Source organism: Eschscholzia californica, unplaced genomic scaffold, assembly GCF_041429995.1.
Source record: "Eschscholzia californica isolate CP2 unplaced genomic scaffold, dmEscCali1.0.p SCAF_6, whole genome shotgun sequence".
Taxonomy (NCBI): Eukaryota; Viridiplantae; Streptophyta; class Magnoliopsida; order Ranunculales; family Papaveraceae; genus Eschscholzia; species Eschscholzia californica.
Window position 1 is genome coordinate 24,884,269 of NW_028238483.1, and position 24,420 is coordinate 24,908,688.

The 24,420-nt window shown below is 35.3% G+C and overlaps 3 protein-coding genes across 3 annotated transcripts; 1 reads left to right on the top strand and 2 right to left on the bottom strand.

Annotated features, from left to right (window-relative positions):
• The first annotated feature begins 5,198 nt into the window (after positions 1 to 5,198).
• LOC147532816 (uncharacterized) lies at positions 5,199 to 6,131 on the top strand. Its single transcript, XM_086648636.1, has one exon. The coding sequence runs from the start codon at positions 5,391 to 5,393 to the stop codon at positions 5,886 to 5,888; it is 498 nt and encodes a 165-aa protein (XP_086504762.1). The 5' UTR covers positions 5,199 to 5,390; the 3' UTR covers positions 5,889 to 6,131.
• Positions 6,132 to 11,499: 5,368 nt separating this feature from the next.
• LOC147532817 (protein SOB FIVE-LIKE 5-like) lies at positions 11,500 to 12,945 on the bottom strand. The gene is made up of 3 exons (XM_086649153.1): positions 12,536 to 12,945; positions 12,338 to 12,409; positions 11,500 to 11,884 (listed from the first exon to the last, which is right to left on the bottom strand). Exons 1-3 carry the CDS (start codon positions 12,869 to 12,871, stop codon positions 11,813 to 11,815), a joined length of 480 nt encoding a protein of 159 aa, XP_086505279.1. The 5' UTR covers positions 12,872 to 12,945; the 3' UTR covers positions 11,500 to 11,812.
• A 4,834-nt stretch (positions 12,946 to 17,779) lies between these two features.
• Positions 17,780 to 19,431, bottom strand: LOC147532818 (galactomannan galactosyltransferase 1-like). Its single transcript, XM_086650461.1, has one exon. It carries the CDS (start codon positions 19,206 to 19,208, stop codon positions 17,910 to 17,912), a length of 1,299 nt encoding a protein of 432 aa, XP_086506587.1. The 5' UTR covers positions 19,209 to 19,431; the 3' UTR covers positions 17,780 to 17,909.
• Between the last annotated feature and the right edge of the window lie 4,989 nt (positions 19,432 to 24,420).

The following is a 24,420-nucleotide window of genomic DNA, read 5'->3' on the forward strand; positions in this document are numbered from 1 at the left end:
TCTGCTATTTATAGATGACTTAGGGTTTAGGGTTTCCTAGTTTCTGATTACTAAACTAGGAAATAATACAAAATCTATCTAATATTACCATTAGATAGTTACAAGAGATATTCTGAATATATTATACTAATATTACATATCTTCACATATATTCAAATATGTTCCGAATTCTTCTTGATCGTCGGATCTCGTCTTCTCGATCTGTCACGTACATACACGTGTTACACACGTATATTGTTTCTGCAACTCATCTTGACCGCCGGTTCTCTTATTTACGATCCGTCTTATATCTTGTATTCTGTTACCCCCCCCCCCCCCCCCCCCCCCCCCCCCCGCAAGTTGGAGCAAGTAAATTTTGAAGTGTCCGACTTGGAGAGAGAAAAATGAATTACTTCTTGATTCGTCGTATTCTTGCAACTCTTAGATTGTGGATGCGTTGGAAGATGATTGAACGATGATTAAGTCACAACCAAAAGGTTGGTAGATACGGTCAAAGATTGAACGATAATCAATGACAACGAAAGTACATGTATACAAAGTTGGTCATTGTTTTGAAAGAAAATGTCGACAACAAAAAGTTGTGATAATCAATGTCGACAAAAAGGTAATTGTAATATAAAAATATCAAGTATTTAACTTAATGAGTCACAACAAAATAAAATTGATGTGTTTAAAATTGACAAGTTAAACATTGTCTAATGAGTGTCAACAAAATAATATTGTTGGAAATCGACATGAAATCAATTGTTGGAATGCCAAAAAATTATTGGATAAGTAACAACTGAAACTATGGTCGACATGAAATTCATTGCCAAATAAATGCAAGATCGCGGATATAAGTCCGGAAAAATAGAGATATTCTATTCGTTGAATAGATATTCTATTCGGTGAAAAAATATTCCAAAATATAATTTGGTAGGAAAGACAAGTCATCATAGATTAAGTATGAGTTGGAAAATGTCACGGGAGAATCTGGAAATAAAGATCAAAATAGATATATTCTATTGGGTTATTTCCCATATGGCCCCCTACTTTGTGACCAGCTTCCCGCCTGGCCCCCTACTTTACAAGAAATACCCATATGGCCCCCTAAAACCGTTAACTTTAACTTTCCGTCACTCTCTCTCCTCCATCTCTTTTTCTCTCTCTGCCATGTCACGCCACCTCATCTATTAGGCCACCTCATCTATTAGACCACCTCATCACCTTCTCCGGCAGAGGTCGCCGGCCGGCCAAATTTCCGGCCGGCGACCTTCAAACTAAAAAAAAAAAAACATTTTTTTTTTTTTTATCTCTTCCTCTCTCTCTCTCTAAAATTACTCCGGCGAAGGGAGACCTTCGCCGGAGTGGTCTGTTCTTCAATGAACAGACCGAGATCTGTTCTTCAAGAACGTAGAAAAAGAGGTCGGAAATTTGGCCGGCCGGCGACCTCTGCCGGAGATGGTGATGAGGTGGCCTAACAGATGAGGTGGCGTGACATGGCAGAGAGAGAAAAAGAGATGGAGGAGAGAGAGTGACGGAAAGTTAAAGTTAACGGTTTTAGGGGGCCATATGGGTATTTCTTGTAAAGTAGGGGGCCAGGCGGGAAGCTGGTCACAAAGTAGGGGGCCATATGGGAAATAACCCTATTCTATTTGTGGTGGGAAAATTCAAAATATAATTGGAAGAAATAAAATAATCATAAGAAAAATATGATTATGAAAATTTCGCGGGTTGAATTCCGGAATAGAAATAGATGAAATTAATCTATTTAGTGTCACATATCGAACTAGAAAAGGTGACAAAATAATTGCGTCACAGATGGATATAAGTGACAGTGGAAAATTGTGTCACAACTATGAATAGTGGGATATAAGTGACATTAGAAGTCTGTCACAATATAAATTTCCGACAGATAAACTGTGGCAAAACAACCTGTCACAAAACAGTGGGATGAGAAACTGTCACAAATACTTAATTTGGGGAAATTTGGGACCTTCTAAATCAGGGTTTATCAAAATTGAGAAATTTCTCAAAATTTGGATTTCCCAAATCAGAAGTTCACAATAAAATCATCTGTGATTAGGAAGAAACTCCAAATCGACGATTGATATAGACCATAGCTATCCAATTCGGCCAGAATCGACCTTCAATAGATTGGTTTGTAGAGAGAGAAAGTTCCAAAAAAGTGAATTTTCTGGTTTGGAAATCATCATAGATGATGTAGCCGAAGAGAGTAAGAGACCTAATAGGTCCAGCCTTCTTGGGTTCGTGGAGAAGTGTTTTGAAAAAGGAGTGAAGCCGATCAAGGTTGAATCGCCGCAGCCGACAGAAAATTCTAAAGAGAGAGAGTGATCGGTGGTGGGTTATAACAGAGAAGAAAACGATCGGTTCTTTACCAAAGCGAAAGGGAAATCGCTGGTTATTGTCCAAATCGATGGAAGCAATCGATTGGTTATTTCTTTTTCTTTTTCTTTTTATATCCATGAAAAAGAAATAGTTGATCCAAAATGAGAACTATTGATTCGTTTAAGTCTGGAATAGATTTTGACTTTTAACATTTTCTATCATTGTTGTTATAAAAGTCATAAGTTTCTTTTTGTTGCAAGAAGTCAGAAGTTAGTTGGTTTATAATCAAAACAATTTCACTTTTGAAAATCTAACTAAAAGAAATATTACTAGTAACAGATGCAACTTTATATAATGAAAACTCTACATATGGAGTGAGGAAAGGAAAGACGATCTGAGAGCATACTTACGTTCCATTATATATTTAATTTGTGGGCTTCTAACTTAACACGAATTGACAATTGAGTGGATATAATCTAGGCATTATGATATTGGTTTCTAAAGTACATGTTTTCTACGTTTTGTTAGGTAACATTCTATGAGCCGCCAACAACTCTTGGCTCAAGTGGTAAGAGGTAAGTCTTCCAACTTAAAGGTCAAGGGTTCGAAACACACACTTACCAATTCAAAAAAACATTCTATGAGCCTAATAAGCATCTTTTTTCTTTGTAACCTGGATCATGTACGTTTGTACCTATCATGCACAATTAGACATAGTTTTGATACCATGCGAAAGTGATGTAATTCCAAAGAATGAGTTGAAAGGAATTGCTAGATATTATACACTCTTGTTTATTAGAGTACTTTTTACCCATATCAAACTACTCACGCAAAGCGCACTATCTTGAGCCAGAAATCGTCAGTATGGGGTTTTGGGTTTTCCCCTTGTTTGGTTTGGCCTACTACAAAAAACAACATGGAGAATTAAAACAAAATGCCAAAAGAGAAAACGTTTTCCTTCCCAATAAAGAAATTGTGATGCATCTTTCTCTCAAATTCACCAAACCTATCCAACTATGAACATGGTTTGTTAGGAACATAATTTCAAACAATCAGACGTAGGCAGCCAAAGAATATCATTTAATAAATGATGTAGGGCCCTTGTGGTGGATGCCCATGGTATTGACATTAGAATTGGTTTTACTTGGTATTGTCTATGGTCTAATACCTAGGCTAACCTAAAATGTGGACTGATTCTTCTTAAAGTTTTGTCTATATTGCAAATTCATGATCTAACAGATTTAATTAAAATGTCTTATTATATATTCTAAAGTATTCTTGTTTAGTGAAAGGTCTTGAAATGAATTTGTACTTCAATATAGATGTTGTTTACAATGAATGTCTTCCGCGAAGTATCATTTTTGTTTCTTCGGTGAAGTTACGTGCCGAAAAACAACACAAATGGATTTATACAGTCAATTAAGCTTGCGTCATTGGTCTCTATCTGGACACACGTAACTGGTGAAACTGCATATGATAAGCTTTTCCTAGCTAACTACTGTTTATCTTATTAGAAAAATAAAATGAGACTAAAGTCTAAAACTTCATATATATATATATATTTGTTGGAGATAAGTATCAACATTGAGTGGTAGTATTTCAACAAAAAAAAAAAAAAAAAAACATTGAGTGGTAGTATATATGGGCCTATAGCCTATAGGCTATAGCCCTTTGCAATTTTTGTAACATTCAAGAAGTTATATAATCAACTCCCCGACCACATGTAGTTTACCCTCTTAAAGTAGTTTTCGAGACATAATTTTACGTTTGCTCCGTCACTATAATGTATCAATATCACATGATATAACCATTCTCAACAAAAAAAACACGATATAACCATAATTCTCATGACATCGTATTATGAATTCTTCAAACAAAATATTTGAGTGGTGATGTTTGGAATTTTTTTTACAAAACAAAAACCAAAGGAAAGGCGAAGTTATCAATCTAGCAAAAGTAGTAGAAGCAATTGTAGAATCAACAAGGCGATTTATTGATTATGAACAAGTAAATGTTTTTTCCGATCTCTTTTTTTGGTGGATTATTTGGAGGGTGTCTATTAGGTGGAGCACCCATCTTGCTTGTTTAGGGCAATAGGAAGACAATAAACTAGAATTGTTTTTTGCCGAGGAGAAAATTAGAATTGAACATAAGAAAAATGTGTTTAGATAGGTGTAACACGTCAGTCGAATGCTCGAGCCTTCTAAATCCTATCAAATATTTTACGGTCAAATGATAATAATTGGTTTTAGGCTAATCTAATAAATAATTCTAAGTGGTTCTCTTTTTGTGTATTTGTATGGTGGAACACATAAAGTAAATCTCTAAATTTGTCAGTTTACCAAGCCTTTGAAATAGTTTTAGAGTATTTTGTTTATTTAATAAATAAATAGATGAATTTTGATGTGTAATTTATAAATAAATAGAATTTTGATAAATAAACAATCTTCACTCAATAAAGTTCGACTTAAAATGTCATGTTTGATTTTAAACTAACTGGTCATAAATTTAAACCAAATATATAACCGAGTACTTTTAAATTTAACTACACCCCATAGTTAGGAATCAAACATCATAATTTGAAGTAGGGCACCTAAATTATTTTTCATGGTGGTGGGTGGGAGGAATAAGAAGGTACACTATGAAATAAGATTAGAATGGGTAGTCAATGTTTTCACTATCATCCTACTTGTCCTAATTTTATTTTCTTTCTTTTTTTCAATCTTATCTCTCCCTTAACATTTTGGAGAAAGTCCACATTTCTCTTCAAACCACCTTTACAATAAAACAATCCACCACAATAGACCAAAACCAATTGCATATTGGCATTATATAAATCACAAATAACACAAACACAATATAATCCCTTCATCTCTCTCTCTCTCTCTCTATATAAAACCCATTAACCCAAACCTCATTTAGATCTTCAAAATCTTTCAATCTCTTTCACTTTTAAATCCCCTTTTCTCCAAAACAAACCCACAATCCTCTCTATCTCCACTTCTACTTTCTCTCTCTCTCTCCAAATCACTTTCTTGTTCCAAAACAAAACAAGAGGAAGAATGGGTGGCAAAAAAGTAAGCAATGAAAATATAGTAATCAAGTGCATCAAAACACCATATAGAATTTTGTGCAGAGCCAGAGACATGTATGTTAGAAGCATGATAGATTGTGCAGGAACATCTGCATATGGTGGGACAATACCAAATTTACCTAAAAGTTATAGTACTAGAAGTTCAACATCATCATCAAGAATGAGTGATATAAATGATGAAGATTTCAAAGAATTAATCAGGGCTGCTTCTCAAAGAGGTCTTAAGAATAAGATCAATATAAATAGTGAAGAAATTAGAAGATTTTCAACTCCAACTACTAAATCAATTAATCATAAATCCAATACTTCTCCTTTACCAAGAAGTTTTACAGTTGGAATTGGAAGAATTGATGAAGATAAAGCTCTTGATTTTGATGAAGATATTAAAGTTAGTAATGAATCTTTCTACCCAAGAAGTAGAAGTTATGCTGTTTCATCAAAGAGACCTACTAGTTTCTTATCCTAGAGAGTAGAAAGGGAGAGAAAAGAAAAATTCTTAATCAACTTTTGAAGGTAAATTAAATTGATGAAGATGGTTTCTTGTTTCTCTCTGTTTCCCTATATTTGTTTATTATATTAAAAATGAAAAATTATCTTTCTTTTTAAGCTTCCTCTTTTGCTTTAATGAAATCATAGAACCTCTCTATGTAAATTTATGTGAAGAGGGTTGTTCTATATTCAATATATTGGATTTGGTCTTTGAGTGTTCTTTTTTTCTTTTCACATTGTTTTTTTTTTGGGCCGAGCAAAAAAAAAAAAAGAGGTAGGTTACAATGACTTTAGGGGAGAGTATTACTCTCGTCTAAGCACTTTTAGCTATTACATTCTGATAGAATCCGGGTATAAGTTGATAAACTTATTATACTTAATCGCTGAAAGCTGGTCTAGATATATGAACTATTAAAAAGAATACGTGATATCACAGACACCAGTTTCGTACTAAAAAAAAAAGACAAATTTAAAATATCTTGTGAATTGTATTTGATTACTTCCTAAAGATTTTAAAAGTCTTGCAAACTATATTGATTACTTAGTAAAGAGATTTGTGTTCCCATGATGGTGTAGGTTAGAAACTACCTAACTCCATGTATTTGTTAGTAGAGTTTGGTAAAAAGCAAAGACTTTTAGGGAAAGTCTTTGTGATGGACCAAAACATAGACAGACGGCAATTTATGGCGTTTCCTAGTCGTCAGCTTGTTTCGACCAAAACCTAAGGCGGCTTTCAACAGGAAGGGTTCAGTTCAGATAGTAGATGACAATTATTTGCCGGCTGAGAAAAACCACCTTAATTTCAGCACATCGATTAAGAAATTGTAACTGAAAGTCGGACGAATATGTCACCCACCTTACTAAACTGGATAAGGTACCACATCAGACATCACCTCTATATAAAACTAAAAAGATTAACTGAATTTTAGAAAAACCAAGTCCTCCTAATCGGCGAGGATTTCAGGATCGACTACAGCCCAAAATTTAAGGCCAGCGCTTTGGGGAAAGTTAAATAGTTTCCGGGGTGTGAAATTTTAAAGAGAATATGTAGAATTTTGAAAAATTTTCGGGGAAACTAATTTTACGGGGAATATTTTCTAACACCTCATGTATTCGCCACCTCATCGTCTTCACCGGTGAAAGTCGCCGGCCGGCCAATTTCCGGCCGGCGACCTTCAACCATAAAAAAAGAAATTTTTTTTTTTCCTTCTCATCTAGAGAGAGGAGACCTCCATTGGAGGTCCGAACAGACCTTCAATGGGTATGTTCGGACCTCCAATGGAGGTCTCCTCTCTCTCTAGATCTGATCTAGAGAGAGAGGAGAAGGAAAAAAAAAAATTTTTTTTTTTTATGGTTGAAGGTCGCCGGCCGGAAATTGGCCGGCCGGCGACCTTCACTGGTGAAGACGATGAGGTGGCGAATACATGAGGTGGCAGAGAGAGAGAAGTGAGGTGGAGAGAGAGAGAGAGCTGAGGTGGAGAAGCTATTTTGCTTGGCCGCGGCTTTGGGGAATAAAGAAAATTCTCCGGGGAATAAATTCTCGAGGGAATCCAGATTTTTTTGAAAATTCTCCGGGGAATAAATTTTTATGGGGAATACAGAATACATTTTTTTGAAAGTTCTCCACCATCTCATCTGTTCTCTCTGCCACTTCATCTTCTCGACACCTCATCATCTTCTCCGGCGAAAGTCGTCGGCCGGTCAATTTTCCGGCCGGCGACCTTCAAACATAATTTTTTTTTTTTTTTTTTTTTCTCTCTCCTCTCTCTCTCAATTTTTTTTCTTCTCTCTCTCTAGAACAGATCTAGAGAGAGATAAGGTATGTTCTCACGAACATGAAAAAAGTATAAGTTGAAAAGAAAGAATCAAAATGTTGAAGTACTTTCATGTTAAAGAAGTAAACAACTGTCTTGTTTTCAGAAGAGTCAAGTTTCAGATTTCAACCACAGTTTCTCTCTCACGATTGAAGAAACCCTTGAGAAATACTCGGATCTGAAAAAGTAACAAACAAAAAAAAAACAGATCAGATCCTTAAAGCCATCGTGACTACAAATTCAATCAATGATGAAACCATCATTATGTTTTTGAAACATATAATAGTTTAGTGATGAATACCTTTATGATTTAGTCAGATAAAGAAAAACAGTCAAACAATTTTCACCATTACACCAATCTGCTCTGAAGAACCAACCTTTTAATGTCTTTCTTCAAAGAAACCCTAAGTTCATGAGTACCCAAAACTCACAATTAGATCTGCTGCATTAGAAAGCAAGATATAGATAGACTGGTTTAAAACAGATACTAATCTCTCATACTGTTTCTCTCTCTATAAATAAAAACTACAACCATGAAGAGATATTATTAGGGTTTGTTAAATTCAACCACGAACAGACCTTCTCTCTCTCTAGATCTATTCTAGAGAGAGAAGAAAAAAAATGTAGAGAGAGGAGAGAGAAAATATATATATTTTTTTTATGTTTGAAGGTCGCCGGCCGGAAAATTAGCCGGCCGGCGACTTTCGCCGGAGAAGATGATGAGGTGTCGAGAAGATGAGATGGAGGAGCCTTTTTTACAGCATCTTCTAAAATTAGAAGCCCCTTAGCAATAAAAAGAAACACAAAAAGTCAATCTTATTTGACTAGTTTTATGAAAAAAAATTATTCCCCGGAGAATTTTCTTTATTCCCCAAAGTCGCGGCCTTTTGCTTTCCTCCTAAATAAAATTGTCAAACAAAATTGACCAATTTTTGACCAAGTCTTCACACCCCGGAAACTATTTTGCTTTCCCCAAAGCGCTGGCCAAATTTAACTGAATTGATCGTGCCACGGCCCACCACGAGAAGAGAGAAACAGTCTTACTAATTGCGGACGACCACGTTATCTTTCCGGCCGTGGACAGCCCCAATATTCGGATAGTTATCACAGTTTAGCATCTTACTTCATAATAAAGCCGATCATTGCCTAAAAGCGTGGGGGACTTAAATCTTAGATCATCATCAACTTGGACATACATGAATCCCAAATCTATGTACAAAATAAAATGGGCCTACGTTTGTATTCTTCAGTTCTTCCAAAACCCTTTCTCTATCTCAATGTCAGAAATATGAAAACAACAAGGGAAATGCTAAATGTAATTTTATAAGATCAACCTGAAGGAGTTCAATTGTCATCTGTAACTCTATTTGGTTCATATGGAACCCTTGTTATTTTCATATTTGTGACGTTTGTATACTTCAGTTCTTCCAAAACCCTTTTTCTATCTAAATGTCACAAATATGAAAATAGTAAGGGTTCAATTGTCATCTGTAACTCTATTTGGTTCATATGGAATGTCAGATACGATTACTGTTTTCGTCAACAAAAGCCTAATCCTCAATAGATAGTCCAGAAAATTTCAGAAAATGCTAGACATCAAAATCAACCCTCGCCCCGACATCAGACTCACAATAGCGAAGAATGCCCCCCCCCCCCTCGGAAGACCCGTACATCAAAATCAACACCGACGCTTCATCCTCAAAATCCTCTGTAAACTACTCAGTTAATGTACCAATATATATGTATAGCATACCAGACACCAAAGACCCTTAAGATTTGGGTCTATACAATTTATAATGTTTATTTTAATAGGATAATAACTCAGTTAATGTACTAATATATATGTTCCTATCTTCTATCTGTCAGTATGACTATACTGATGCCTCATGTTACACATCAGTTTCATCTTTCCAATAATCTGAGTATATAATCTGTTCCATCTTACTGACGGAAACTGGTCAGGACATTTGACCAACATGTGTGTAAAAAGTGAGTGTGTTACAGTTAAATTAGGTAAGTGAATATCCATGAGTACATGTATCGGGTAAAAATAATAAGGGTTAATTCCGTTTTGGCCCCCGATTTGTGACCAACTGGCCGTTTTAGCCCCCATAAGTGTCCGGCAGTTCGTTTTGGCCCCAAAAATTTCCTATTTGGCCCCAAATTTTATCCAACCTCCCAATTCTACCCCGGTGGCATTTCTGTAATTTTTATTTTTTCTTTTTGTTTTGTCCACCTCATCTAATCTCTCTCCTCCACCACACCACCTCCTCTCCACCTCACCCTTCTTCTCCGGCAGGATGTTGCCGGCCGGAATAAAAAATTCCGGCCGGCCACTTTTTAAAAAAAAAAAAAAAAATTCTCTCTCTTCTTCTTCCTTTCTCTCTCTTCTTCCTCTCTCTTCTGCCTCTCTCTTCTTCCTCCTTTCTCTCTCTTCTTCCTCCTTTCTCTCTCTTCTTCCTCCTTTCTCTCTCTCCTCTCTTTATCTCTCTCTATTCCGGCGAAGGTAATCCTTCGCCGGAAAATTCTGGATCTGGGATTTCCCCAGATCCAGATCCCCTTCGTCTGGGAAATCCCAGACGAAGAGAACCTTCTCTTCGTCTGGATTTCCCAGACGAAGAGACTCCTCTTCGTCTGGGATTCCAGACGAAGAGACTCCTCTTCGTCTGGGATTCCAGACGAAGAGAACCCTCTCTTCGTCTGGGAGATTCCAGACGAAGAGAACCCTCTCTTCGTCTGGGAGATTCCAGACGAAGAGAACCCTCTCTTCGTCTGGGAGATTCCAGACGAAGAGATCTGGATCTGGGGTTTGAAACCCCAGATCCAGAAATTTCCGGCGAAGGTTTACCTTCGCCGGAAATTGGGAGAGATAAAGAGAGGAGGGAGAGAGAAGAGGAGGGAGAGAGAAGAGGAGAGAGAGAAAGGAGGAAGAAGAGAGAGAGAGAGAGAAAGGAGGAAGAAGAGAGAGAAAGGAAGAAGAAGAGAGAGAAATTTTTTTTTTTTTTACTAAAGTGGCCGGCCGGAATTTTTTATTCCGGCCGGCAACACTCCGCCGGAGAAGAAGGGTGAGGTGGAGAGGAGGTGGTGTGGTGGAGGAGTGATAAGATGAGGTGGATGATAAAGAAAGGTGTGATGTGGTTTTTTTTTGTTTTTAACCTTTTTCACAAATAATTCTGTTTTGGCCCCCGAGGATAATTTCGTCAAAAATTTAGCCCTTGGGGCCAAAACGAACTGCCGGACACTTATGGGGGCTAAAACGGCCAGTTGGTCACAAATAGGGGGCCAAAACGGAATTAACCCAAATAATAAGCACAAAAAGATCTCAGTAGAAAATTGACATTGAACCTATAAATTGTCAGCTACGGGCCTACGGTACAATAAGCACCGCGCTCACATAGACACCGTAAGCACATGGGCGTGAGTGATGGTTGTTTATGGCACACATTTAGTTGCTTTAAAGCCACACCAATGAACAAATTCTAACATTTCATTGGTTTGTTGAGAAATCTAAATTCTAACATTTCATATCTCAACAAAAAAAAATTTCTAACATTTCATGTGTTGCTTTTTGTTGAGAAATCTATATTCTATCTATCATGAGGTTTCTTGATAATCTTTATAAAGCACGATCACTTTTGGAGAAAACCACCAAATGTATCTAACAATGATACTAATATTTACCTCAACAAAGAAAAAATGATACTAATATTCTTATCACCAATCAAATTAAACAAATTTATGTAAAGACTACTTCCTTTGGATAGGAACTTATCATATCCAGAAAAAAAAAAACAGACTAAATTAGAAATGTTATAATTTATTACAAAATTAATACTAACACTTTGCAAATATAAAGAAACTATTTGGGGTAGATATAAATTTGATTACACATTTTTTATATTAATTTTTAGTGGAACTTGTTTCATAATTAAGATATTTACTCTCCTAACTTTCTCCAATCCCTGTGAAGGATAGAAGATGTCACTATAAGTTATTTCTTTTTGCAATTTACGGCTAAAAATCAGAATGAAATATACAAGAAAGGAAGTGCTTGAACATTTCACTAAATAAAAATTAGAGATACTAATCACGTAACAGTCTCCGTCAACTTAACTGGTTCTGCTATACTTTGTTCTCTAGGCAAAGATGTTGATTTGACCTGTAATACCGTAACAAAGATTTAAAAAGTTGTTAGTATGAGTTGTGTTTTTTCTTCATTGTCTGAATTTAACTTGGCTCGTTTGAACTTGAATTGTTGATCACATGGATCCAAAATCAACCCAAAACAGACATTCAGACGAGTCATACATCACAAATCAAACAAAAACAGACAGACTAAAATATGTTTCGAGCAAATTCAAACTTCAAATTAATACTACCTTAGTATTTCAGGCCCAATTATGAGGACTTCGCCATTACGTTGCTCTTACATTATATAGTCGCTAGGGTCATTCTTTAAGCGGATGTACACTAAATAAAATTGTAGGTAATGCAAGGAGAAGATCTAGATACCATTTACATAGTCGTGAGACTGTCTTCTACGTGGGACTATCCTTACACAGACTAAATCACACAGATTTCAAAAAAAGAACATAATTAAAATGGGAAGTACCTTAAAATTATCAGCAGTGAAGTCTTGTGAGAACTCTAAATAGTCACCAAATGAAGCTTGGTTTTTGGGGTTCTGTTCACAAATTCAAAAACCCATTCTTATATTCTTTTCTGAAAATAAAAGAAAGTGGGTAAGAAATTCAAGTAAAACAAATTCAGCTAGGTTATAAATGTTATTGCCATTAAGTAAGTAGCTTGCCTTAATGAAGTTAAAAACAGGAGAGTTAGCAGTGTCATCCAAAGGAGAAGAGTGTTTCTGTCTTTTGTTATTGTTGTTTCTCATGGATTTAGCAATTGATGAAGATGCAGAAGAACAAAAATACCCATTCTTGGTATTGATATTATCTTCATTTTCATAAGAATTTGGAGGACCAGAAGATGCATCAGAAATCATAGATAAATCTTCTTCTTCTTCATTAACCAGATGATCATGACCACTCTTATTGCAGGGATTTGAAGAAATTGAAGAACTATTTAAATACTTGGTCCATCCTGATTCACTCCCACTAGTGCATTCAGATTTCAAATTATTCATTCTCTCAATCTATCAAATGAAAAAACCACAGAATTTTCCTCTTTGCTTCTTTCTTTAATATATATCGCTTGGTTAGTTCCTTTTGACAAAAAACAATGCTATATATGGATATCCTTATTATGAAATACAATGTACATTTTTTTTACGCCAACAACCTTTGGTTGGAGTGGTAAGATGTATAATTTTCCACCATAAAGGTCAAGGGTTCGAGGCACACGCTGAACAATTAAAAAAAAAAATGTACATTTTAACGGTGACGGTCTGATATAGACCAATGTCTGATTTCCATCTTGAGACTCGACATTCTGCTACCAATTTCAAAAGTTACATAGTTCTTGTTACAAATTCTATGATTTACTCTTACGGTTAGAAAGGACTCATAATTCTCTTGCTCTCTCTCTCACTAATAATTCTTTTTAAGGTAACCGTTGGATTTTCTAATTTTAAGATTGAATTCTACATTGCCTACATCTAGAAGAAAAGAAATCTGACTCAACAATAGAAATCATCGTACATTTAGATTTTTCTGTTTTGTGTTTTATCATTTTTTTAATATTTATCTTTTTGAAGTCAAAACATAAAATTACCTCCTATGAATGTATTGTGAGGAAAATAGAAAAAAAACTAGTGGGCTGGGATTTGGGAAAGAAGCTCTTTATCTCTTGCCAGCAGAACGATAATTCTCAAAAGTGAGCTTTCTTCAATTCTCGTACACTTTCTATCTACAAATATAGTACCTAAAGGAGTTGTTGAGAATATAGAACAATGGCATATGAACTTTTGGAAGGGACACAATATGGATAAATCTAAAATGCACTACTTGAGTTGGAAGAATATGCAAGCAAGTAAAAAGAAAGGAGGTTTTTGGAATCCAGGATATGGTTCTGGGTAATCAACCTACGGTAGGGAAGTTAACTCGGTGATTCTTACCTCAACCAATGGCTTTTAAATATCATATCATCACACTCTAAAACTTAAATCAATAGAAAACTTTCATTGCCAACCAGGGGCGGAGCTATGTGTAGACTAACCCAGGCCATAAGCTCCACACCAACTTACTAACACTTATTGAAGGTAGCCCGGCCGGATGGAATTGTTGCCTAGCACACGTGAAGCAAGGGTTTGAAACCACCTCCCAGCATGATTTCTTTGTACCTTTTTCACGTAGGTTTTGATAAAAAAAATAATCCTTCTTTGGTCCCCAACTTATAACAAAGTCCTTATTTTACCCTTAACAATTAACCAACTGTTGTTTCGACACTCAATTATGTCTAGACATTCTTTTCGGCCCCCCGCTATCCTTCCTCTTTTCTCTTTACCTTTTTTTTCGTTCTTCTTTTTGCATTTTTTTTTTCAATTATCACTTCAACGTCCACCATAAGCCTCTCCCCTACTTAGCGAAATTATCGTGGTACGTCTACCATATTTCATTTCAACTACTTGGTAAGACAAAATAGTTGACGTATTTGATTTTTATGCTTTTGTCACCAATTTAACTTCAATTTTTTTTTTCGCTTCTCAAACTTTGGGTATGTCTAACGATAGAAAATAAAAAAATTTATTGTAAAATAATAAGATAAGCAATTGTGTTGCACAAAAAATGCCATCATCTTTCACAAGTAGTAATGCCTTAAAATTTCATACACTAAACTTTATTTAAGCCAGCCCTGCTTAAAACGAAATCCTGGCTCCGCCCCTGTTGCCAACTAGTTGGAAAGACCGAAACATAGTTTAGTAAATTTTGTTGTATGGGACTATGGGTAGTACTCATAGGAAAAGTACCACCTTTTTTTCCTTTTGGACCATCACCAATATCAGTACAATGTTGGTGAGGATGATCAATTCACTTTATTGTTGTACTTGGATGAAACTCTTTAATATCAAGAAAAGGATCTGATTGCAAGTATACTAGTCCATCCCATTCATTAATAAGTGCATTTGATAAAGAGAGAATTATTGTAAGTCATGACGTAGAAACTTTATGGTGAAATTCATGAACAAAACATGTCTCAATCTCATCTACATTAATATAGGACAATCAAAGCCTTCATATATAGTGATGGAAAAGTAATGTCTCCAATTTTTTTTTCTAAATATTTTCCACAAGCAATTGGCTATTCTTTAGGTGAAATTCATGCACAAAACATGCCTACAGTAATAGGCTTAAAAGCCACACGGACTTCACATCACTCGAAAAAAAAAAAAAAAGAACATGTGTTATGCTAACCACGCCACACGTGAGGGGGCGTGTGGAGAATAGTCTCACATAAGAGAAAAGGTAACTTGCAAACAAGAATATAATGTATAAGTCATCTCCACTCATTACCAATTGCTTTTGAGTTGGATGACCACAAACTTAACACATACCACCTATAGGCGAATGAAAATTTTCCAATCTTTGATATAATGTCTATTGAATAAGTTTGATCATTATCCATGTAAACAATATGTAGCATGTACAAAATGGTTCATGTAATAAGGTATTAAGGTCAAGTTGTTTCTAGCTCTAATTAATACTTAGAGATCATTTAGCGAGACAAGATTACTAGTGAGACAAGATTAGAAGCGCATCCGAATCTTTTCATGCGACAAATTGGAAATTTTGATATAAAAGATGGAAAACAAAATTATATGTCTGACCAAAATAAAATGAAACGCACAAAAAGTACACCCCATATGCGCAAATTAGTGGTAAAAGAGCTTTATGATGTGTTTGATTTGAGTGAACATAATTATCAAAATAACTCATTTTCTTTTCATTTCTGTACTTTTGGGAAAGGAAAAAATTACTGAAAAATAGCTAGACAGTGGAATTTAATTAAGTAAAGTTTCTCAATAGGAAAAATTTTGTACAAAATTTCATGTGTTAATTGATTAGAGCTTTAGCTTGGATCAACCACCTGCAACTTTACCTCTGTTTATTAAATGACAAATCTATCTATGTAAATTGAATTAGCATATAGGGATCTCTTTTTCTTGTAATGAATTAGTTCGTGTAGATTTAAATTTTTTTCCTTCGAAATTGGGCTCTCAAAGAGGAGTAATATGTGGTTTGTACACATCTCATCAAAAAAAAAATGTGGTTTGTACACCTCAAATCTAATAGCATGTATAAACGTCCATATTATATTCACATATGACATGCCTTAATGATAAGGCAGGCAGGACCATATAATATTGTGTACATGAATTTTAGCATAAAGTTTCTTCATCATGTATGTGTGACAATGATTCTATTTTATAAATTCATTTGCATGGTATCCTTGAATGAAGACAGTTCCTGATATTATTCCCACCATGATAATAATGATATAAGCTAAGATCCAAAAGGAAAAGAGAATTATAGGAGGTTCAAAAGGACACAATTCACCTTTTTCTTGCTAGATAGCATATCAGCTCAATAATTGACTAAACACCCTACACATGCCAAACAAACACCATATTGCCAAGGCCCAAAATAGGATTTGAATTCCAGATCAATCATTAAGTATGAAAAAATATGATTTATTTAACACTTGATTGCATTTTAGGGAATGCAATCATTAAATATTGAAGATTTGATTTGTAACTCTTCATTTTAGTGTTTGTTTCTTCTCTAGGGTTTATCATTTTTCGTTTTCGTAGTCTACCATACATTTTGGTATATTTGCTCTGTTTGTTTACATATTGTTTGTTTTGAAGTTTACTGTACAAAATTGTTTGAAACAAACTATTTTTTGTTTTGCTTAGTGTTGTAAACCATATTGAAGCGTGCAATGAATCGAAATACTGTTTGCATGTTGTTTTGGGATTTAGAATACAAAATTGCTCGAAACAGATTTCTATTTGCTTGTTGTTTTGAGATTTACAAACTAAATTGCTTGAAACAAATTTTAATTTGCTTCATTTTGTTGTTAAAACATTCTGATGTCTGCTTAAAACAAAGGATAGTTTATGTTTATTATTGTGTATAATTTATTCATAGTACCATAATTTGAATGAAGTGTTTACTCAACCTACTGTATAAGAAAACATTAGAATAGTAGCTAAAATGGTCAAACTAGTGCTATTGAGATTTCACGAGTGGACATGTGAACAAGTTTTATATCTACGAACTCAACACGAAACATGTACTCTCGAGTCTAATTGGGACGCCGTCAATTATACCACTTGGGCATCTCATGGAGTAGTGATATTATAACTGAAGGACCACTGAGGTCAGTTTGATCTATCCTATCCTAACTGTAAATACACGAAATAAAGAAAAAGATTAACACTATAATCTAGATGGAGTTCTATTTTAAAATTTCCTATGGTGTAATCTAGTGCAGAACATCCTAGATCCTATATTTTGGCAGGACTTTATCTTGAATAAACAAACAGACATTCTGAATAAGAAAAACATATAAAACAATGGATAATTACGAGAAGTCCCAAATATATAAAACGATCGATCATTGGAACTCATCTTCTTGATCTATAACATTACTCGCGTGTTTTATTTTTATTTTTGGAATGGAGAGACTTCATTTTTAGGTCCAACAGCACTAGGATCACTACGAGACGTACTACATACAATCCCGTCCTCGTGTAGTTGAGGGGTGTGAGGGAACAAAACATTAAAAGCAGGAGTAAAGACAGAATTTGCCAAAGTACGTGCCAGAGTGTTCTGGACCCTGGGGTAATATTGGATTTTTGACATCCTTAGCATTGGCCAAAATTTCCCTAATCTCTGAAGTTGCCGCTTGATTCGCATGGGCAACGAATCTTGACCGTGCATCGGAACTTCAATCACGACCATACAATCTCCTTCAAATATAAGTCCTGCGCTTCTTTTTTCAAACTTGCACCACTAACCTCGGCGTGCATTTTATTATACATCAGTACAACTAATCATAATAAATTATGAAACAAGTTAAACACCAAAAATTTAAGAATATGGATCAACATTTTCAAAATTCTAATCCACCCCAATTCAATATAATTTTACACATAAATTACCAACATACCAAACTAGTAAACAAAATCAAACCCATTTTTCTCTACGTGTAAGTGTTCATCAACCAGAAGAAGCATCAAACGACAGAGGCTCGAGCGAGGAATGATTAAATAAATCTCTACGAACAAATCCAAAATTTCTTAAAACTTGATTATCAGCAAAATTCAAAGCTTTTTCCATTCCTTTCCAACAATCATCAGCTGAATAAGTTGTATTAAAATTCCCACTACAAGGTTGACAACCAGCAAAATGTGTAATAAAAGGTTTTCTCCAACTACCTTCCCCATTTCCTAACCGTTTTATATACGATTCTCTCACCTCACTATAATACTCACTCACTTTCTCTCCATGTCTTCTTCTTAATTTTTCCACCCCACTTTCGATTTCCTCGTAAATTTTCGTCATATTATCAAATCGATCAATTACATCTAAGAAATACCCTTGAAAATAATAATTATTCTCTAAGTAAATCTTGTCCGTCCATTTCTTTCTCTCATTTATCATTAAATAAACTAAAGACGATTGATCGTCTGACTCTTCCCATACTTTGTCTTTTAATTTTGACTTCAAAATCTTTCCCCAATTGTCATAATCTGGTGAGATTTGACTCATATTTGACCAAACTTCCATGAAATCTAACGACCATTGACAATTTCTCATAATGAAAATACCAGCGTTTAATCCTACCCATCGTTTTTTCTCGAATACCTCAACATCTTTACCATGAAAAATAAGATTATAATTTTCATACCTTTCTAATGGGATTTTGAATTCCATATCAGTAAATGCCGCGTCCGAGTCAACCCACCAGATCCACTCGACTTCAGGGTGAGCTATCATAGCGGATCGGACGAGTGGGAGTTTAGCCCAACACCCATTCATTTTTGGGTGTAACAAAGCATTATTATAAAAGATGTCGATTCCATGAATCCGACAGTAATCAACTTTGTTCTTGAAAAACCTAAGAAGTAAACTATCTCCGATTGGATTTTTACAAGGTTTAGCTTGAGATCCAGTGACAAGAAGAAGACGATCTTTAACTCCAGATGAAAATGAAGGGTGGTGATTTAACCAAGTTTTTCTTTTCTCATCCCAATTTTGAATGGGTTTTTCGATTTCGTAACTTAGGTTTGGATCATCATAGAAAGTAGAAGCAGAGGAATCATGACCTAAGTTAATACCTAAGGTGAAATCTGCAGGTTCTTCAGAAGAAAGAATAGTGGGATTAGGGTTTGGTGGGATAATGGAAGAGTAAAAAGTCCAGAAAAGTAAGAAAGCTACTGATGCTCCAGCAATGAAGCTTAGAATGTTGGAAACGAATACAGAGGAGGGTTTGTTGCGGTTTAGGGTTTTAGACATGATTGAGGTTAGTGGGTTGTAGTGGAAGTTGAGATTGATGAATTTTGGAAGGAAGAATTTTGGGGTGATTTGATTTTGAAAGAAGAGGAAATAGAGAAGGTTGTTCAAGATCTGATTTTATTTTATTTTTGTTACTTCTTTCTTTCTTTAACTGCTAAAGTCAGAGAGAGTAACCGACATTTTCCCTTGATTTCTTTTTATTATATATTTCTTTTTTCATTTCTTAAGAATAATGTCTTTATCATGATGAGTCATATAATTGGTAGGTTGATTTTACTACTGCGTTCTATTGATGGATTTTGATGATATCTAATTAGAAAGCACCACCTTGTAGAGTTTTTCCCCTACATATAATTTTTTTTTGTTGAACTTTCCCCTACATATACGTAGACATTTTTCAAAATACCAAATTTGGTCCGCCCGTGTAGTGGTTGGACACTCACTTTGAAATATGGAGGTCCAATATTATTTTATTTTTTTTTGAAATTGACTACGATCAACGATAGTCATTACATTTAATATTGATACATCAAAAATGTGATAAGCTCGATAACCGCTCATTCAAACTCTAACAAGACCGGACCTATAGCCCAACTAAACGATGGCCTAAAGCCCAACTACATTATTTATACCATAATAATTCCAATTCAAATAACCAAAGAATTCCACCTTCTTTAGGATTCGAACCTGGGACCTCTAGGGTTTTATGGAATTTATGTCAACACCTTGGAACCACTTGGGCTACCAACTATCACCAAGGTCCAATATTCTATTATATGGAAATGCAAATTCACGGTTAATTGAATTTGGATATAATAAAGTAGAGGTAGATTAATTGAGTTTTATGTATTTTAAGTTGGCCTTTAAAGTCACATGTATATGGTGTTTATGGCTCAAATGAGACAATTATAACCAAATTCTAGTCATGAGTCTTGAGGTATCTTTGTATTATCTCTTCGTCATTTATTAACGCTTTGTAATAACTCTCTTGCAGTCCATTATAAAAAAAAAAATAGATACCTTAAGATTAAATATATCTTAACGGTTTACATTATATTTATGTTTATGAATGTAAAACATAATTTCCTCAATTGGTTGGTTGATGAGCTAGACGTTGATTTGGGTTTCCTTTAGCATTTTGACTATATATATATATATATATATATATATATATATATATATATATATTGTTGGCCCAGGGGCGGCCCTGATTTTTTGGTGTCCCGTAGCGAGGTTTGAGAATGTGGCACCTTCTATCAAATTGTAAAACGTATAAATGTATTACATGAAAACCATAAGTATCGCAAAATATTTTCATCATATTTATATAACAAAATAGTTTTTTTGATAATTACAATCACAAAAATTTTGTTCTTCTTAAATTTTTCGCTGCTCAGTCAATAATAATCGTCGAATAATCAAGACTGTCAGTCATATCCTTCTCAATAAATAATATAACTAACATGTTTAACCTTTCTTGCGACATAGTAGATCGAATATAAGACTTAATCAACTTCAATTTAGAAAAACTTCTTTCTGCAAAGGCAACAGTACGTAATTGGTATCGTTAACATAATTCTTTCTGCAGAGGCAAAAAATCTAGCACTTCAATTGGTCTTTTGATCTCATTTGGTAAAAGGCGCTTTAACACTTTCAGTTCAGAAAATAAGTCTAGTCCGTCAATGTCATCTGACTCATTATGCTTGAATAAGGTTTCAAGGCGACCACATGAATCTCTCAAATCACTATCATATTGGGAGTTTAACTTTTATAACTCAAACAGAAAACAAACTATTTTTTTGTATTTCTGAAATTGAACAACTTACAACAAAAAACAATAGACTTTGTTTCTAGAAATTGAATAAACAGTCTAGTTTGACACTTTGGCTTGAAAAAATGAAAGGATATTGGGATTTCATGATTTGAATATTTAAAAAGCATTTTTGTTTTATAAGTCAAACAAACTGTTGGACCCACTATTCACATAAAGATCATGAAATATGATGGGCCTTTTTACTTAACATTTTTAAATGAGGCCTTTATAATTTTCTTAGAGAGTTGAGCTTCTTTTATATTTCTTAAAGAAATTAATGTTTTGGTGGCCCCTAAAAGTCGGTGGCCCGAGGTTACGCTTTGGCCCAGGACCACCCCTGATTGTTGCCCAAATTAGTGTACATAATTTACCCACGATAGTTGGGATTTTACATAGTTTTAGGAACGGTGAGCTTTCCTTAGTTATTAGAGTCTAGAATAGCTTTTCAAATAGGACTCTGTTGACATTCTATGATGATGTGCAGACATTTGATATAGAGACTTTAAAGAGAGACACTCCGAAATATGAGTCTTATTGGAGACAAATATTTTTTTAGAGTGTCAATATTTTGATACTTACCAAAGAGAATCTTAATCCGCACTTAACAATCACGATTTTTGAATTTTTTTAGGGTTATTTCTCAAATGGCCCCCTACTTTGTGACCAGCTTCCCGCCTGGCCCCCCACTTTACGAGAAATACCCATATGGCCCCCTTCCGTTATAACATCGTTACTCTCTCTCTTTCATTTCTTTTCTCTCTACTCCAGCATGTTTTCTCTCTGCTCCAACATGTTTTCTCTCTCTGCCACCTCGTTAAAACCAGCCAACTCATCATCTTCTCCGGCTAAGGTCGTCGGCCGACCAATTTTCCGGCCGGCGACCTTCAAACCAAAAAAAAAATTGAATTTTTTTTTCACCTCTCTCTTACCCTTCGCCGGAGTTTAGAGAGAGAGAGAGGTGAAATTTTTTTTTTTTTGAGAGAGAAAGAGAGAAGAGATGAAATAAATTTTTTTTTTTTAGGTTTGAAGGTCACCGGCCGGAAAATTGGTCGGCCGGCGACCTTAGCCGGAGAAGATGATGAGTTGGCTGGTTTTAACGAGGTGGCAGAGAGAGAAAACATGCTGGAGGAGAGAGAAAAGAAATGGAAGAGAGAGAGTAACGATGTTATAAAATTCCCCCTTTTTGAAGAAAATGGAAGAGAGAGAGAAAGTGTCCTTTTCTCCAATAAAACCCGGGTAATTAAATTCCCCCTTTTTGAAGAAAACGGAGAAAAAAAGGTCACGTGCCTTTTTATTTCTTTCACCCTAAATAACCTACCAAATACTAGAAAATTAAAATTTAGGAGAAAATAATTCTCTTTTCCCTAGGGAAAGAGTGTATCAAACAGAACCCTAATGGAGAAAAGAAGAAAAGTCTAAGGTGACTACAACTATAGGCACACTATATTTTTTTAGTGCCACATCCACACATATGTGAATGTTATGCGTGCATCTATGGGCGCCTTACTTCTTTGTTGTGGGAGTTTGATTAGAGTCATTGACTCCATTCAGTTCAATTTGACATAATTAGTTTTAGGTGTTGTTCCTCAAACTAAAAGAACAAGTACACTGACACTCTAGGATAGTTCTAGTCTAAGATCTAGCTTAGATTGAATTCAGACCTGTCACATTGATACGAGTCTTCGAACATTTAGAAATTCTTAGATAAATTCTATTACTTCTCACAAAATATTACTCCAAAATAACTCAAAATCAATTATAAGTGTTTCTCACGAATTTAATCAATCAAAAAACTTCAAAGGCTAAATTTTTTAAAAAAAAAACTAAGTCATAAAAGAATTAAGAAAAACAGAAGTTGAAAAATAATTTCAAACCACTTTTTAATAAAAACATAAATAAATAATTGAATTCCTTCTTTATTTTTTCTAATAAACAAAGTGCAAATGATATCGTTTAAAAACCGCAAAAGAATTCAAATTTCTTCGTGAAGATCAGAAAATAAAAATAAAAATTAAAGTAGTTGAAACCTGCTCAAAACATTTTGACAGGAAACGAGTGCAATGGTAAAAAGCTTACACAACAACAATTTTTTTTTTTCATCTCTCCTCTCTCTCTCTAAAAAAAAAATAATTTTTTTTTTTTTCACCTCCCTCTCTCTCTCTAAACTCCGGCGAAGGGGGTTACCCTTCGCCGGAGGACCTTTAAGGTCTGTTCCGGCAGACCATGAAGGTCTGTTCCGGCAGATCATGAAGGTCTGCCCGAGCAGACCATGAAGGTCTGTTCCGGCAGACCATGAAGGTCTGTTCCGGCAGACCATGAAGGTCTGCCCGAGCAGACCATGAAGGTCTGTTCCGGCAGACCTTAAAGGTCCTCCGGCGAAGGGTAACCCCCTTCGCCGGAGTTGAGAGAGAGAGAGGGAGGTGAAAAAAAAATTTTTTTTTTTAGAGAGAGAGAGAGAAGAGAGATGAATTTTTTTTTTTTTTTTAGGTTTAAAGGTCGCCGGCCGGAAATTGGTCGGCCGGCGACCTTCCCGGAGAAGATGATGAGTTGGCAGGTTTTAACGAGATGGCAGAGAGAGAAAACATGTTGGAGGAGAGAGAAAAGAAATGGAAGAGAGAGAGTAACGGTGTTATAACGGAAGGGGGCCATATGGGCATTTCTTGTAAAGTAGGGGGCTAGACAGGAAGCTGGTCACAAAGTAGGGGGCCATTAGAGAAATAACCCAAATATAAACAATGGGCCCACCTAACCAAAGGCCTCCATCAAAAGATTTGTTAGGGATAGAATATTTATATTTATTTATTTTTTGTAACTACACGCATAGAATCATAGTTACTATGCGACACTTTATTTAGAGAACCACGTGCTTATCTGTGAAACAAGTACGACCACGTGTTTTTTTGGTGCCACCAATAAAAGCAGAGATTAAGGAAACAAGTTCTACGTGCTTTTGGCATAACCCATAAACATGTCTACTGACGATTGCAGTGTCTAGGGAGATACCATGTGAAGTGGAAGAAGTAACGTTTAATTAATAAGAGCTGAACCGCGTGATCATTACTCAAATACAACAATTTCGCAGAGTGGTATGGTAGCACAGGCTTAGCCATACGTGCGATGTTAAAAAGGGTGCCTCTATAGCCCCCTTCATGGACACGTGACACCCAAGCCCGTTAGAGTCCAAGGACACTCGGAAGCCGAAGGTGGGTTAATGCCGACTTACTCTGTGGAATAAAAGGGCAGGGTTCGAGTTTTGAAGTGCTACGCGACATCCCGCCCGAACCCACTCGTTAATATTTACCTGACCTAATCCGCTTAATAACGTCCTCTATTTACCCGATGAATTTCGCGACGCATAAACGTCTCGGTATATGTACCGCCCTAATATACATGTACCGC